Source organism: Chiloscyllium punctatum, chromosome 14 (assembly GCF_047496795.1).
Source record: "Chiloscyllium punctatum isolate Juve2018m chromosome 14, sChiPun1.3, whole genome shotgun sequence".
Lineage (NCBI taxonomy): Eukaryota > Metazoa > Chordata > Chondrichthyes > Orectolobiformes > Hemiscylliidae > Chiloscyllium > Chiloscyllium punctatum.
Window position 1 is genome coordinate 359,773 of NC_092752.1, and position 18,409 is coordinate 378,181.

General features: G+C 44.6%; 1 protein-coding gene across 2 annotated transcripts in view; it reads left to right on the plus strand.

The window, feature by feature from the left end:
* wdr32 (WD repeat domain 32) overlaps positions 1–18,409 on the plus strand; it is an 88,037-nt gene that overhangs the window by 67,551 nt on the left and 2,077 nt on the right. For both annotated transcript variants that reach the window (XM_072583701.1, XM_072583700.1), the window contains one exon: positions 16,455–16,600. In XM_072583701.1, the coding sequence (XP_072439802.1) occupies positions 16,455–16,600 (146 nt within the window). The remainder of the gene's footprint in view (positions 1–16,454; positions 16,601–18,409) is intronic.

Consider the following 18,409-nt stretch of genomic DNA (forward strand, 5'->3'; position numbering starts at 1 on the left):
ACATCATGCACAATTAGGTTAGTACTTCCCAGCTTATTTTCGCCTATCTCCCCATGTGATAGTAATAACTCTTCCATGTCATTTTGATTTACTTGTGGAAGGTAACTCTCAATAATTTATTCTAACTTTTAATAACTTCCTAATTTTCCAATTTGATTTGAGGAATGTCCAATTCAGAATCCTCTGAATTTGGTTCTTCCTTCTGTGCTATAATCATGAACACCTTCTCCTCTTGCTTTCCTTCCCTTTGAAAATACCTTTTGAGCATATTCACATGACACACACTGTGAGATTTCTTCCTGTCTGGAGTCCTTAGCAAGTAGTTCACCTCACTCAATTTCTTCTCAATTTGACACGTTCCACTGAACCTTACTTTGAAGGCTCATGTGTTACTGGAAGTAACACCATGCCTTTTCCCCAATTGCACAATTGCGAATTTGTGATTTCTTAGCTGCTTCTTGTTTCATTGTATGCTGTGATACTTTTAAATGTTGTTTAGCCAGCTCTCCAGCTATATTTAATTGTTCTGTAAAATGTCACACATAATTCCAATGGGTGGTCTCTGAATTCTGATTTATTAATTTCTCTGCATCAGTTTTAATGGTCCTCTTAATTGTTGCCCAAAAAATTAATGTAAATGGATTGAATTTGGTTGATTCATTTGGTGCATCTCTGATTGCAAAAATACAAATGGAACTCCCTTATCCCAATCATCTGGATAATCCTGACCATAAGTCCTTAACATGGTCTTTAGTATTTGATGCCATCTCTCTAGTGCTCCCTGCGATTCTGGATAGTACGCAGTAAATTTGAATTGCTTTATCCACAACTGCCTTGAATAGTTTGGATGTGAAGTCTGATCCTTGATCTGACTGGAACTCTATTGGCAGTCCGTATCTAGTTTAAAAAAAATTGAAGTAATTCTTCTCCAACCCTTTTAGCTATGATTTAGCGTAATGGGATTGCCTCTGGAAATCTAGTTAACACATCCATTATTGTTAATAAATACTTATTCCCACTTTTTCTTTGAGGTAGGGGACCTATGCAATCCATCAAGACTCTTGTGAAAGTTCCGCAAATGTTGGAATAGGTATTAAAGGTGCAGGTTTTATTACTGCCTGTGATTTTCCAATTAGCTGATATGTATGACCTGTCTGGCAAAATTCAACTACATCTTTGTCCAGGCCACTAAAAATGTCTTTGTATTTAGCCTGTGTTTTCTTCACCCCTAAATGACCTCAAAGTGATAGCTCATGTTCCACTCGCAGTACCTTCTTTCTATATGCTGCTGGCAAAACAATTTGATGAATCTCTGCCCATTTCTCATATACTTGAATGTGTGATGGTCTCCATTTCCTCATTAAGACACATTTGTTAAGTAATAATACATAGGAATGTATTCACCTTTTTTCTTAGTAAATGCCTTTTGATATAATTGTTTTAATTCCTCATTTTTTTGCTATAATTCAATCAGCTTAGTAGAGCTAAAGATGCTTGCATATTTACCTATCTGCTCTTTCTCTGTTCCACTTATATGATCAAAGGAAGTTTTGGATAACACTGTCAGCTTCCTTATGTGTGCCCTTTGATCTCTCCTGCTTCAAATTGTGCCTCTATGATCTTGTGATCACACAATCAGGGAAAATTCCAGAAAAGCATTCATCACATCTTCAGTTGCCTGTGTCTCCACTAGCTTTTCAACTAGAGTAGGCAGCACGCCTACCGGTGAATCAGCATTATCATTTGCAAGGACAAATTGCATTCCTGGACTTGAGAGTTTGCCCAGTGCTCCTACCACAAATTCTCCAGTCTTCTCTGGACTCTGTAGCCTCACTTTACAGACTTGAGCACTTTTTGTCTCATCATGAATTCCTGTTACCAGTAACTTTTCTGGCAATAGACCCTCAGGAATGCATATCTCCTCATCCTTCAGCATTACCGACTGAGAGGATCCTGTGTCCCTTAATATTGTAACCTCTTTACCTACCACTCCTGGCCTATGTGAATAAACTTTACCCTTGCGTGTATACTTTTTAAGCCAATCTGGCACTTTCTCCTTAAACAACCTCTGATCATCTTATACACTCTGAGACAGTTGTCTCACTTCCCTTGTGCTTTTTGTTACAAGTCCAACAAAACTTCCAGGCTTGTCTGGTTTTCCTACATCTGGCTTTCTCCTAGCCCACCAACACTGTGATTTTGTGTCCCCCACTTTATTACAATGAAAACACCAGAGCTTTTTAACTTCTTTGTCCCTCTCAAGGGTTTTCTTTTGCCCTGTGGTAATCCTTATGATCTTCACCCTTCCCTATCCACGTGAGGATTTCTCTTTGCCCCAACTTCTACCTCTCATGGATTAAAATTGATTCTGGAAGCCAAACTGAGTTTTATGAACCAGCTCATAATCATCAGCCACTTTAGCTGCTAACCTCGCTGTTTTAACTCTCTGCTCCTCCACATGAGTTTGCACTACTTGCTCACTGAGCTTACCCTCAGCCTTTATCTCCAGCCTTTCAAGCTGACTTTCCTTTTTAAGTGTCAGTTTTTGAAGGTCAAAAGCTCCCTCTTTTTTTTTTCTCTCCTCTCTCTTTTTCTCTGTTCTGCTGCTCTTTTTCCCTTCCTTCTGCTTTTAATTGTATCTCAAACTATTTAATTTCTTCTGCCCTTTCCTTATCCCTCGTCTCGAACTCAAGCTGGTTCATTTGCAATTGAATTCTTGCCATCTCTATAGATTCTGATAGTTTCTCCAGCAAGTTTAAATGCTGAGCTACTGCTGTCATTATCTCTTCTTTCCTCACATAAACAGGCAGTTCCAGTTCCAGCTCCAGCTTCTCTGCTGATTCTTGCAACTTGGTCTTACTCACTTTTTGCAAGCCTTCCATAGTCACTGCATCCATATCTAGAAAACTTTTGGCAACTGAAAGAGCTAATACTATCCCAAGCTTTGTCTACCCAACCAAACCAATACCCACAATAAAGACACTAGGACCTATCACTCACCGTTTAAAATCCTGCAAAGAGCACCAATCTGTTATGGACTAAGCCAGACCACTCAAAACATTCTTAAGCAGGCAGCTCATACCACAACTTAGCAATTTGTGTCGGTTAGTGTACAGTGAAAATTACCCGGATTAAGTTAGCTAGATTGACTACTAGATTTTAAAACAGACAAACATTTATTCAAAAAATTACACAATAAAACACAAAGAACAGAATAAAGAACCCTCCTAAATGAACTCCGCTTATCCAACTAGACTTAATTATGCTGTTTCAAATATACACAACAGTCCCAATAAGCAAACTCCCTTTTAAAAACACATGCTTACAGGTTGAAATTGAAGGGCAGAAAGAGAGTGAGTGAGTTTCCACTCAGCTCCCTATGGAACTTCCAACCAGTTCAACACTGAACTAAAACTGCCCAGCTTGAGAGCTGACACTCCCCTTTCTTTATATAGGTCACTTCTAAAACATGACCACTTTGGCCTGAAGTCTTGTCTGTTTACATATAAACAAAAGACCTCTCAAAATCCTTTTTATCTCTGTACCAAATCAGACTGATTTGAGCCTGACCCAGTTTATTCCCCCTCTGAAAAAAATCAAGGACAGAGTATCCTTGAGCCAAGGAGCAGCTTTTAGAAAACAAAAGGGACTAGCTTTGTGACACCTTCCAGTCCAACTAATCCATGCCGACTATAATCCTAAACTAAACTAGTCCCACCTGCCTGTGTTTGGCCTATATCCCTCCAAACATTTCTCATTCATGTTCTTATCCAAATGGCTTTTAAACTTTGTAACTGTACACTCATCGATCACTTTCTTTGGAAGTTCATTGCATATGCGAACTATTGTGTTTCAAAATAAAAGTTATGATTTGAAGATGCCGATGTTGGACTGGGGTGTACGAAGTTAAAAATCACAAACACCAGGTTATAGTTCAACAGGTTTAATTGGAAGCACACTAGCTTTCGGAGTGACGCTCCTTCATCAGGTGATAGTGGAGGACTCGATCCTACAGGTTGTAGGATTGTCTTAGGATTGAGTCCTCCACTATCACGTGATGAAGGAGCAACACTCCAAAAGCTAGTGTGCTTCCAGTTAAACCTGTTGGACTATAACCTGGTGTTGTGTGATTTTTTAAAAAAAAGTTGCTCCTCATGTCTTCTTTTTAAATCTTTCTCCTCTCACCTTTAAAAATACGCCTACTTCCACCCTAGGGAAAAGACACTTTCACTTTATCTATACTCCTCATGATTTTATAAACCTCTATAAGGTCATCCCATTAACCTTCTACACTCCAGTGGAAAATGTCCCAGCCAATCCAGCTGCTTATAACTCAAACCTTCCATTCCTGGCAATACCCTGGTAAATCTCTTTGAACCCTCTCTAAGTTAATAATATCTTTCTTATAACAGGATGACCAGAACTGGACACATTTGCATCCTGTAAAATCTCAGCATGATTTCCCAGCTCCTTTACTCAATGGTCTGAGCAATGAAGGCAAGCGTGCTAAACACCTTCTTAACCACTCTGTCTATATGTGATTGTGATACTGGAAAAGCACAGCAGGTCAGGCAGCATCCAAGAAGCAGGAGAATTGACGTTTCGGGCATAATCCCTTCAGGAATTCAGCCTTATGCCCAAAACATCGATTCTCCTGCTCCTTGGATGCTGCCTCACCTGATGTGCTTTTCCAGCACTATAATTAGATTAGATTAGATTAGATTACTTACAGTGTGGAAACAGGCCCTTCGGCCCAACAAGTCCACACCGCCCCGCCGAAGCGTAACCCACCCATACCCCTACATCTACCCCTTACCTAACACTATGGGCAATTTAGCATGGCCAATTCACCTGACCTGCACATCTTTGGACTGTGGGAGGAAACCGGAGCACCCGGAGGAAACCCACGCAGACACGGGGAGAACGTGCAAACTCCACACAGTCAGTCGCCTGAGGCGGGAATTGAACCCGGGTCTCAGGCGCTGTGAGGCAGCAGTGCTAACCACTGTGCCACCGTGCCGCCCAGCATCTGTAGTCCTCACTTTATCCTCCCTGTCTACATGTGATGTAAACTTCAGAGAATTATGTACCAGAACACTGAGACATCTCTGTTCTAAAATACTACCCAACACCCTACATTTAATTGTATAAGTACTGACCTTGTTAGTTTTAGCAAAATGAAATACCGGGCCTTTATCCAAATTAAATTTAATCTGCAACTCCTAAGACGATTAACTCAATTGGTCACAATCTATTTCTAATCTTAGAAACCTTCTTCTCTGTCCAGTACACCACCAATTTTGGTGTCATCTGCAAACTTCCTAACCATACCACCTTTATTCTCATCTACATCATTTATATAAATGACGAATAAAAGTAGACCCAGCACTGATCCCTGTGGAACATTGCTAATAACAGGCCTCCCGTCTGAAAAACAACTCTGGAGTGTTGTTTTTCTTTGTAAAAACAAGGGCTGCAGATGCTGGAAATCAGATTCAAGATTAGAGTGGTGCTGGAAAAGCACAGCAGTTCAGGCAGCATCCGAGGAGCAAGAAAATCGACATTTCAGGCAAAGACCCTTCTGAATACAGGCAGAGTGCCTGCAGGGTGGAGAGATAAATGAGAGGAGGGTGGGGATGGGGAGAAAGTAGCATAGAGTACAATAGGTGAATGGGGATGGAGATGGAGGTGATAGACCAGAGAGGAGGGTGGAGTGGATAGGTGGAAAGGAAGATAGGCAGGTAAGACAAGTCATGGGGACAGTGCTGAGCTGGAAGTTTGGAGCTGGGGTGAGGTGGGGGAAGGGAAAATGAGGAAACTGGTGAAGTCCACATTGATGCCCTGGGGTTGAAGTGTTCCAAGGTGGAAGTTGAGGCGTTCTTCCTCCAGGCATCGGGTGGTGAGGGAGCAGCGGTGAAGGAGGCCCAGAACCTCCATGTCTTCGCTTGAGTGGGAGGAGGAGTTGAAATTTTGGGCCACAGCGCGGTGTGGTTGATTGGTGCGGGTGTCCCGGAGATGTTCCCTAAAGCACTCTGCTAGGAGGTGTCCAGTCTCCCCACTGTAGAGGAGACCGCATTGGCAGCAACGGATACAATAAATGATATTGGTGGATGTGCAGGTAAAACTTTGGATGTGGAAGGCTCCTTTAGGGCCTTGGATGGAGGTGAGGGAGGTGGTGCGGGCGCAGGTTTTGCAATTCCTGCGGTGGCAGGGGAAGGTGCCAGGATTGGAGGGTGGGTTGTTTGGGGGCATGGACCTGACCAGGTAGTCGTAGAGGGAATGGTCTTTGCGGAAGACAGAAAGGGGTGGGGAGGGAAATATATCCCTGGTGGTGGGGTCCGTTTGGAGGTGGCAGAAATGTCGGTGGATGATTTGGTTTATGCGAAGGTTTGTAGGGTGGAAGGTGAGCACCGGGGGGTTCTGTCCTTGTTACGGTTGGAGGGGTGGGGTCTGAGTGCAGAGGTGCAGGATGTGGACGAGATGAGTTGGAGGGCATCTTTGACCACGTGGGAAGGGAAATTGCGGTCTCTAAAGAAGGAGGACATTTAGGGTGTTCTGTGGTGGAACCGGTCCTCCTGGGAGCAGATACGGCTGAGGCGGAGAAATTGGGAATACGGGATGGCATTTTTGCAGAGGTAGGGTGGGAAGAGGTGTAATCCAGGTAGCTGTGGGAGTCGGTGGGTTTGTAAAAAATGTTGGTGTCAAGTCGGTTGTCATTAATGGAGATGGAGAGGTCCAGGAACAGGAGGGAGGTGTCAGAGATGGTCCAGGTAAATTGAAGGTCAGGGTGGAATGTATTGGTGAAGTTGATGAATTGCTCAACCTCCTTGCGGAGCACGAGGTGGCGCCAATGCAGTCTACATCTCCATCCGCCATGACCAGGGCCTCCAAGCCCTCCATTTCTTCCTGTCCCAACATCCCCAACAGTACCCTTCCACTGACACACTCATTTGTTTGGCTGAACTGGTCCTCACCCTCAACAATTTCCCCTTCGAATCCTCCCATGTCCTCCAGACCAAAGGGGTAGCCATGGGCACCCGTATGTGCCCCAGCTATGCTTATTTCTTTGTTGGCTACATAGAACAGTCCATCTTCCGTAGTTACGGTCGCACCACGACCCACCTCTTCCTCCACTACATTGATGACTGCATTGGCACCACCTTGTGCTCCCGCGAGGAGGTTGAGCAATTCATGAACTTCATCAACACATTCCACCCTGACCTTAAATTTACCTGGACTATCTCTGACACCTCCCTCCCCTTCCTGGACCTCACCATCTCCATCAATGACGACCGACTTGACACCGACATTTTCTACAAACCCACTGACTCTCACAGCTACCTGGATTACACCTCTTCCCACCCTACCTCCTGCAAAATTGCCATCCCGTATTCCCAATTTCTCCCCCTCGGCCGTATCTGCTCCCAGGAGGACTAGTTCCACCACAGAACACACCAGATGGCCTCCTCCTTTAGAGACCGCAATTTTCCTTCCCTTTCAAAGATGCCCTCCAACGCATCTCGTCCACATCCCGTACTTCCACCCTCAGACCCCACCCCTCCAACCATAACAAGGACAGAACGCCCCAGTGCACACCTTCGGCCCTACCAACCTTCGCATAAACCAAATCATCCGCCGACATTTCTGCCACCTCCAAACAGACCCCACTACCAGGGATATATTTCCCTCCCCACTCCTTTCCGCCTTCCGCAAAGACCGTTCCCTCCGTGACTACCTGGTCAGGTCCACGTCCCTCAACAACCCACCCTCCCACCCTGGCACCTTCCCCTGCCACCACAGGAATTGCAAAACCTGCGCCTGCACCACCTCCCTCACCTCCATCCAAGGCCCTTAAAGGAGCCTTCCACATCCATCAAAGTTTTACCTGCACATCCACCAATATCATTTATTGTATCCGTTGCTCCCGATGTGGTCTCCTCTACATTGGGGAGATTGGACGCCTCCTAGCAGAGTGCTTTAGGGAACATCTCTGGGACACCTGCACCAATTAACCACACCGCCCTGTGGCCCAACATTTCAATTCCCCCCTCCCACTCTGCCGAGGACATGGAGGTCCTGGGCCTCCTTCACCGACGCTCCCTCACCACCAGACGCCTGGAGGAAGAATGCCTCATCTTCTGCCTTGGAACACTTCAACCCCAGGGCGTCAATATGGACTTCACCAGTTTCCTCATTTCCCTTTCCCCTTCCCCTACCTCACCCCCAGTTCCAAACTTCCAGCTCAGCACTGTCCCCATGGGTTGTCCTACCTGCCTATCTTCCTTTCCACCTATCCACTCCACCCTCCTCTCTGACCTATCACCTTCATCCCCATCCCCATTCACCTATAGTACTCTATGCTACTTTCTCCCCATCCCCACCCTCCCCTCATTTTTCTCTCCCCTCTGCAGGCACTCTGCCTGTATTCCTGATGAAGGGCCTTTGCCTGAAACATCAATTTTCCTGCTCCTCAGATGGTGCCTGAACTGCTGTGCTTTTCCAGCACCACTCTAATCTAGAATGTTGTTTTTCTTTGTCTTCTGCCAATTGTATCCAATTGGCAAGCTCATCCTGAGTCCCATATAATCTTACTTTACTAATTATTCTACCATGCGGAATATTGTCAAAGGCTTTACTAAAGTTCAAGCAAACTATCCAAGTCTACCGCTCTGCCCTAATCAGTCGTCTTGGTTACTTCCTCAAAAATTTAAATCAAGTTTGTGAGACACGAATTTCCTCGCAAAAAACCATGCTGACTATCCCTGATCATTCCTTGCCTATCCAAGTGCATGTAAATCCTATAGAAACCTCTCAAACAACTTTCCCACCACCGAAGTCAGACCCACACGTCTATAGTTCCCAGGTTTCTCCTTCCATCCCTTCTTTAACAAAGGCATGACAATAGCCACTCTGCAGTCATCGGCACCTCACCTGTATTTATACATGTTAGAAATATTTCTGCAAGGAGCCAACAATTTCCTCTCTAACTTCCCACAATGTTTTGGGACACACTAGTTCTGGTCCCAGAAATTTACCCACCTTTATACTTTCTCAGATCACCAGCAGTTCCTCTTCTGTTATGTGAACAATTTTCAAAACATCAACATTTATTTCTCTAAGTTTCTTTCTCAACAGTAAAAACTGACGTGAAACATTCATTGAAGATCTCTCCCATCTCCCGAGGTTCAACTCAAACGTGACCCCTTTGATCTTTAAGGTGCCCAACTCTCTCTAGTTGCTATCTTGCTCGTGATGTACTCCTAGAATCTCTTGGAATTATCCTTATACTGCTTTATCTACCAAGGCTATCTCCTAACCCCTCTTGGCCTTCCTGATTTCCATCTTAAGAATGTCCTTATACTCTTCATACTCTCTAAGAGATGCATTTGAACCCAGTTGTCTATACCTACTACATGATTTTTTTTTCAGGACTAGAATCTCAATATCTTTATTCATTCATTGTTCCTTAATCCTACCTAGAACATAGAACATAGAACAATACAGCACAGAATAGGCCCTGCGGCCCGCGATGTTGTGCCGAACATTTGTCCTAGCTTAAGCATCTATCCAATTGCCGCTTAAAGGTCACCAATGATTCTGACTCTGCCACTCCCACAGGCAGCGCATTCCATGCCCCCACCACTCTCTGGGTAAAGAACCTACCCCTGACATCCCCCCTATTCCTTCCACCCTTCACCTTAAATTTATGTCCCCTTGTAACACACTTTTGTACCGGGGGAAAAAGTCTCTGACTGTCTACTCTATCTATTCCTCTGATCATCTTATAAACCTCTATCAAGTCACCCCTCATCCTTCGACGTTCCAATGAGAAAAGGCCTAGCACTCTCAACCTATCCTCGTACGGCCTATTCTCCATTCCAGGCAACATCCTGGTAAATCTCCTCTGCACCCTCTCCAAAGCTTCTACATCAGTCCTAAAATGAGGCGACCAGAACTGCACACAGTACTCCAAATGTAACCTTACCAAAGTCCTGTACAGCTGCAACATCACCTCACGACTCTTGAATTCAATCCCTCTGCTAATGAACGCTAATACACCATAGGCTTCTTATAAGCTCTATCCACCTGAGTGGCAACTTTCAAAGTTCTATGAACATAAACCCCAAGATCCCGCTGCTCCTCCACCTTACAAAGAACCCGACCGTTAACCCTGTATTCCGCATTCTTATTTGTCCTTCCAAAATGGACAACCTCACACTTGACAGGGTTGAACTCCATCTGCCAGTCCTCAGCCCAGCTCTGCATCATATCTAAGTCCCTTTGCAGCCGACAACAGCCCTCCTCACTATCCACAACTCCACCAATCTTCATATCATCTGCAAATTTACTGACCCACCCTTCGACTCCCTCTTCCAAGTCATTAATAAAAATTACAAACAGCAGAGGACCCAGAACTGATCCCTGCGAAACTCCACTTGTAACTAGGCTCCAGGCTGAAAATTTACCATCTACCACCACTCTGACTTCGACCGGTTAGCCAGTTCTCTATCCAACTGGCCAAATTTCCCACTATCCCATGCTTCCTGACTTTCCGCATAAGCTTACCATGGGGAACCTTCTCAAATGCCTTACTAAAATCCATGTACACTACATCCACTGCTCTACCCTCATCCACATGCTTGGTCACCTCCTTAAAGAATTCAATAAGACTTGTAAGGCAAGACCTACCCTTCACAAATCCGTGCTGGCTGTCCCTAATCAAGCAGTGTCTTTCCAGATACTCATAAATCCTATCCCTCAGTCCCCTTTCCATTACTTTGCCTACCACCGAAGTAAGACTAACTGGCCTGTAATTCCCGGGGTTATCCCTATTCCCTTTTTTGAACAGGGGCACAACATTCGCCACTCTCCAGTCCCCTGGCACCACCCCCATTGACAGTGAAGACGAAAAGATCATTGCCAACGGTTCTGCAATTTCCTCTCTTGCTTCCCACATAATCCTAGGATATATCCCGTCAGGCCCGGGGGACTTGTCTATCCTCAAGTTTCTCAAAATACCCAACACGTCTTCCTCCCTAACAAGTATCTCCTCTAGCTTACCAGTCCGTTTCATACTCTCCTCTTCAACAATACGGTCCCTCTCGTTTGTAAATACTGAAGAAAAGTACTCATTCAAGACCTCTCCTATCTCTTCCAACTCAATACACAGTCTCCCACTGCTGTCCTTGATCGGACCTACCCTCGTTCTCGTCATTCTCATGTTTCTCACATACGCATAAAAGGCCTTGGGGTTATCCTTGATCCTCCCCGCCAAAGATTTTTCATGCCCTCTCTTAGCTCTCCTAATCCCTTTCTTCAGCTCCCTCCTGGCTATCCTGTATCCCTCCAATGCTCTGTCTGAACCTTGTTTCCTCAACCTTATGTAAGCCTCCTTCTTCCTCCTTAGAAGACCTTCAACCTCCCTCGTCAACCAAGGTTCCCTCACACGACCATCTCTTTCCTGCCTGACAGGTACATACATATCAAGGACACGTCGTATCTATTCCTTGAAAAAGTTCTACATTTCAACAACATCCTTCTCTGACAGCCTATGCTCCCAACTTATGCTCCTCAGATCCTGTCTTGCAGCATCGTATTTACCCTTCCCCCAATTGTAAAACCTACCCTGTTGCATGCACCTATCTCTCTCCATAACCAAGGTCAAAGTCACAGAATTGTGGTCACCATCACCAAAAGTGCTCACCCACTAACAAGCCCATCATTTGTCCCGGTTCATTACGAGTACCAAATCCAATATGGCCTCCCCTCTGGTCGGACAATCTACATACTGAGTTAGAAAAGCATCCTGGACACACTGCACAAACACCGCCCAGTCCAATCTACTTGATCTAAAGAGCTTCCAATCAATATTTGGGAAGTTGAAATCGCCCATGACTACGACCCTGTGGCTTCTGCACCTTTCCAAAATCTGTTTCCCAATCTGTTTCTCCACATCTCTTCTGCTATTGGGGGGTCTATAGTAAACACCCAACAAGGTGACTGCTCCTTTCCTATTTCTGACTTCAGCCCATACTACCTCCAAAGGCACATCCCCCTCGAACTGCCTTTCTGCAGCCGTTATACCATTTCTAATTAGCAACACCATTCCCCCCCCCCCCCCCCCGCCCCCCCAATCTTACTGAAACATCTGTAACCAGGAACCTCCAACAACCATTCCTGTGCCTCTTCTATCCACATTTCTGTGATGGCCACAATATCGTAGTCCCAAGTACCGATCCACTTCTTAAGTTCAGCCACCTTATTTCTGATACTCCTTGCGTTGAAGTATACACACTTGAACCCATCTGTGTCCGCCAGTATTCCCTGTCAGTGCTACCTTCTCCACAGCCTCCCTACATTCTTGGACATCCTGAAAAACAGCTAACCTACTTGCTGGACTACAAGTCCTGATCCCATCCCCCTGCCAAATTAGTTTAAACCCCTCCGAAGAGTGCTAGCAAACCTACCTACCAGGATATTGGTGCCCTTCTGGTTCAGGTGCAACCCGTCCTGCTTGTACAGGTCCCACCTTCCCCAGAATGCAGTCCAATTGTCCAAATACCTGAAGCCCTCCCTCCTACACCATACTTGCACTCTCTCCCTCTTCCTTGCCTCACTGTCACGTGACACCGACAACAACCCAGAGATGACGACTCTGTCCGTCCTAGCTTTTAGCTTCCAGCCTAACTCCCTGAGCTCCTGAACGACCTCCCCACCCCTCTTCCTACCTATGTCATTGGTGCGAATGTGCACCATGACTTCTGGCTGCACACCCTCCCCCTGAAGGATTCTGAAGACACGGTCCGAGATGTTTCGGACCCTGCCACCCAGGAGGCAACAAACCATCCGAGGGTCTCGCCCATGTCCACAGAACCGCCTGTCTGTCCCTCTAACTATAGAGTCTCCTATAACTAGCGCTCTCTTCCCCTCCCCCTTTCCCTTCTGAGCCGGACCTCGTGCCAGAGACCCGGTCACTGCAGCTTACCTCTACTATGCCGTCCCCCCCAACAGTATCCAAAGCGGAATACTTATTGTTGAGGGGAACGACCACAGGGGATCCCTGCACTGCCTGCTTCCTCCCCTTCCCATCTCTAACTTATGGTGGCAGGGCTATAGTACAATGCCAAAAAGGTAATCATGCCTTTCTTCTAATTTCAACCCATATATTTTCACTGAATGATTGTTTAGGAATACCTTCTCTGGTTACAACAGTAATGTTTTACTTAATCAAAAACGTCGCTCCCTCTTCTCTTTGCTTATCTTTCTATCCTTTCTGTAGCATCTGAAACCTGGAACATTGAGTTGCCAGCCATGCCCGTACCTCAGCCAAGTTTCTGTAATAGCTATCCTGTGTTTCCAAACATGCCCTGAGTTCATCAGCCTTACCTGTAAAACCCCTTGCATTGAAATAAATGCAGTTTAATTCTTCAGGGTTTGTTCTCTGACTCGCTGTTTTCTAATTTGCTTGTTCTTTTCAGATTTGGAACTATCCTCATCTGTCTTCCTATTTATTCTACTACGTAGGATCCCCCTATCCCACACCACCACCACTACCACCACCATCGTCCTCCCCATACTTTACAGTCTCCCTTAATAGGCCTAGCAAATCTACCCGCTAAGATATTGGTCCTTTTCCGGTTCAGGTAAAACCCGTCCTTTTTGAACAGGTCTTTTCTGCCCCAGCAGAGATCCCAAAGATGCAAGAATCCGAATCCCTGAATATCGCACAACCTCTTTAGCCATTGAAATATTTCCTTTATCCTTCCCTCACTCAAACTTGGAACTGGGAGTCAACCAAACCTTACAACTTATGAGGTTCTTTTGTTTTAGCTTCTAACTAACCGCTTATATTCAGTCTGTAAAGCCTTAATGTCTTCCTGAACAATGTCATTCCTACCAATGTGTGCAATAACTTCTAGCTTCTCACACTCCCTTTTAACTATATGCTTCAGACATTTTGAGATGTTCTTAATCTTGGCACCAGGAAAGCCACATACCATCCTCGATTCAAACTCACTGCTGCAGAATCTCCTGTCTGTGCCCCTGACAGGAGAGTCCCCTATAACAATTTCTTAAAAAAAATGTTATCAGATGCCACCTAACATTAAAACTCATTCTTTGTGCACGAGATCTGACTGCCTCTTTTTCCATCTGAGAGACTATCCCTTTCAACAGTACCCAAAACTGAGTAACTGTTTGAGAAGAATAGCCACAGGAGTCTTCTGAACTACCTTTTTACCTTTCCTGACAGTCACCCATATATCTGACTGTCCTGCTTTTCAGCCTTCTTCCTAGTTCTCCGAAGTCTTGCTGTAGTATGTTCTTCCTCCTCCTCTTTCCGACATCATTTATGCCGACATGTAGCACCACCTCTGGCTCTTCACCTTCGTCCTTGAGGATTTCCTGCACTCTGTCTATGATGTCTTTAATTAAGGGCTACGGGGAGAATGCGGGTAAGTGGAGTTGAAATGCCCATCAGCCATGATTGAATGGCGGAGTGGACTCGATGGGCCGAATGACCTTACTTCCACTCCTATGTCTTATTTAACCCTGGCACCAGGAAGGCAACACACCATCCTTAAGTCCCGCCTGCTGCCACAAAAACTCCGGTCAGTTCCTCTCACTATGGAGTCCCCTATTACCACGGCTCTGTGTGATGTCTGACTCTTCCGCTCTGTCTCCACGCCAACTTTTGATTGACAGACCTGGCCGCCTCGCAGACTGGCAGTGTCATCTGTCTCTACTGTTTCCAAAAGATTCAACTTGTTTCCTGACAGGTATTTCTCCCGGGGTCTCTTGCACCTGTCTCCTCTCTGCCTTCCTCATCGTCTGCTCTCTTCTGGTACGATTGGTGTAATAACCTCGCTGAAAGTCTTGTCCAGAAAGATCTCTGATGAGCCTGGAATGACAATGGCGGAGAGGAGACCTGACAGAGATCTACAAAATTAAGGGAGGCATACATAGAGTGGCTGGTTAGATGCTTTTTCCCAGGGTTACGATTCAAGGGGCCACAGGTTCAAGGTGAGAGGAGAAAGTTTAAGGGAGATGTGCAAGGTAAGTTTTTCATGCAGAGTGGTAGGAGCCTGGAACACACTGCCAGAAGAGGTAGTGGAAGCAGCTATGATGGTGATATTTAAGAGGCATCTTGATGGTTGCATGAAGGGAAGGGAATAGAGGGTAATGGACCGAATAAGGGCAGAACGTTTATTTTTTAGTTTAGTTAGGGCATAATGATTGGCACAGGTTTGGCAAGCTGAAGGGCCTATTCCTATGCTGTACATCTCTTCTGTTCTTTTACTGCTTAGTAGCAACGTGTAACAACTAGCTTTACCTGTTAACTCTAACTTTGTCAATATGTTGCCCTTACTGAGTAATTGGATGTGGACTGCACATTTTTCAAGTCCAAGAATATCTTAAGGCCTTTTGTAATTTTGCGTGATATGTAGCAAGAAATTATCTGATAAAGATAATCACTTATCCTGCAGGATACTTTTGATGCACTCTATTTCAGCATCAAGTTTGCATGGTGATACAAATGGTTTGCACCCTAATTATGAGATTGTTAAAAAGGCCAAACTTACACACTGAGATTCCTATATTTCCAAGTATTGTATGTCGACTAATGAAGATAGGTTTGTACAAGACTGTGTTAGAGAACCTCCTGGTCAATTTCTCAATAGTTTATCAACAAAAATACACTAGTTTATTAAAATGGGCCATTGAGGAAAGGGAATTCAATCATAATTAATGGGTATGTTCTCCATGGCAGCGCCTCTCCCAATCAGAATCCAGTCAGCGCTCTCCTCTCATGGGATTATAATGTTGGTTTTCCCCTTGCGAATTATCCTGATGACTAAGATGAAAAACTGCAACACAAGGTGCCTTTTGAGAGCAAATCTCAATATCTTAAATTTGGTATGAATGTACCTGTTAGCTGTGAGGATTACTCAGCAAATATTGACCAATCTCAGAATTGCATCTAAAAGCGGACGTTTTGTTTTGGGCTTTACAAGCACAGGCTAATTTAGGACTGTCTGGACTGTGCTGTTTGTCACATTCCTTGAGTGGTTTACAATCGGCCAATCAGCACATGCAGCCTCTGTGCCTGGCATTAGGTTGGCATTTACTCGGGGACCTAGTCTTTTAGAGCAAAAGTATTACCCATGTGCTGGCCTTGTGCTTTTTTGATTTTTGCTTTCTCTGTGACCATACTTTGGCCAATCAGTTCTCAATCATTTTCCTCCTGTAGTAAATCCTGTCGATTGTTTGAAATTTTTCTTTTTGTCCTAATGAGTACAAGACAAAAAGTTCAGTAACATATCTCTTGAGCAATAGTCTACAATTTTCTAAATTTGTAAATTTATTCAAGTCTACCTAATAAATCACATGACAAATGTACAGCTTGTCTAGACATTGCATCCCAGAGCTTCAAAATGACTAAATTTGTCTTGCAGCTGAATTTCCAAGAAATAGCCTTGAAGTTTTAACACCAGAAATTCCTGCAGAAAGAGATCGAGGGAATTGTATCACATCATTACAACTTCATCCCAAAGGCTGGGCTACATTAATTAGATGCACTAGCATCACTGATGACCAAGAGGTGAGTGGTTTTGATATTATTTCAAATCTGAGCTGATTTGTTTTAGTGGGGAGTGCAAACATAGAACAACACAACGACAGGCCCTTCAGCCCACAGTGTCTGTGTTGCCGCAAAGTCAAATGCTGGCTGAGCACTTTTGTGTGTCCTAACTACAAGACCGGATTTTCAGTGTGTTTTGTCTGATTGCTCATCAAGTCTGTCCAGTGAGTCATTGAGCTATAACATTCAAGGAAGAAGTTCATTTCCAAAGAAGAGTCATTGGGTTTAAGCTTGTTTTCTCTCTCCTTCGACTACTGGCCACAGATCTCCAGTTAGAAAAATACCCCCTGCAACTATCCTCTAGCTTGGTCATAGAACACCATTTTGTTTCTAACATAGCAACTCACACATATTACTTAAATTTCTGGACCAGATGACCATGGGGCACCTTTGCAAAAGCTTTTGTAAAGTCCATGTAGAATACATCTACTGTCCTATCCTCATCAGTCATCTTTGTCATTTCCCCAAAAACTCAATCAAGTTTGTGAGACAAGACCTTCCCCGCACAAAACCATGCTGACTATCCCCAATACGTCTGTTTTTCTCCAAATGCGAGTAAATCCTGTCCCTAAAAATCTTCTCAGTAGTTTTCCTATCATTGAAGTAACTTACATGGTAAGGATTACCATGGACTGTCCTCCCTCGGCTTATGAATTGGTATGAATCCATGTTGAACAGCACTTGGAAGAAGCACTGAGGATGGCAGGGACACATTTTGGGTGGGGGATTTCAATATCCACCACCAAGAGTGGATTGGCATAAACAGTACTGATTGAGCTGGCTGGTTCCTAAAGGACATAGCTGCCAGACTGGGTTTGTGGCAGGTGGTGAGGGAACCAACAAAAAGGAAAAATATACTTGATCTAATCCTTGAACAATCTGCCAGCTGCAGATGCATTTGGCCATGACAATATTGGTAAAAGTGACCACTGCACAGTTTTTTGTAGAAACAAAGTCCTGCCTTTACAATGAGCATACCCTCCATTGTTGAGAGTCTGTTACTAGAAAAGTGCAGCTGGTCAGACAGCTTCCAAGGAGCAGGAGAATCGACGTTTCAGGCAGGAGCTTTTCCAGCAACACACTCTTGACTCTGATCCCCAGCATCTGCAGACCTCACTTTCTCCTAGTTGATTATACCCTCCATTATGTTATGTGGCACTATCAACGTGCTAAATGCAACGGACTTGAAACTGATTTAGCAACTCAAGACTGGGATTCCACGAGGCACTTTGAGTTATCAAGAGCAGCACAATTGTACTCTAGCACAATCTGCAATTTAGTGCCAGGCATATCCCTCACTCAACCATTGCCATCAAGTGAAGGGGATCAACTCTGGTTTAATGAAGAGTGCATGAGGGCATACCTGGAGCGACACCAGGCATACCTGAAAATGATGTGTCAATCTGATGAAGCTACTAACAGGACGACTTGCATATTAACAGTATAACCTGTAAGTGATACACAACATTGGCATCCACCCAACAATGTGGAAATTACTCGAGTATGTCCAGTACATAAAAGCAGAACAAATCCAATCTGGCCACTTACTGCACCATCAGTCTGCTTTCCATTCTCAGTAAAGTGATAGAAGGTGTTATCAACAGTACTATCAAGCAGCATCTGTTGAGCAACAATCTGCACAATGATGCCCAGTTTGGGTTCTGTCGAGTCACTCAGCTCTGACCTCATTAGAGCCTTGGTTCAAAAGTGCACAAAAAAACACTGAATTCCAGAGGTCAGGTGAGAGTGGCAGCCCTTGACATCAAGGGT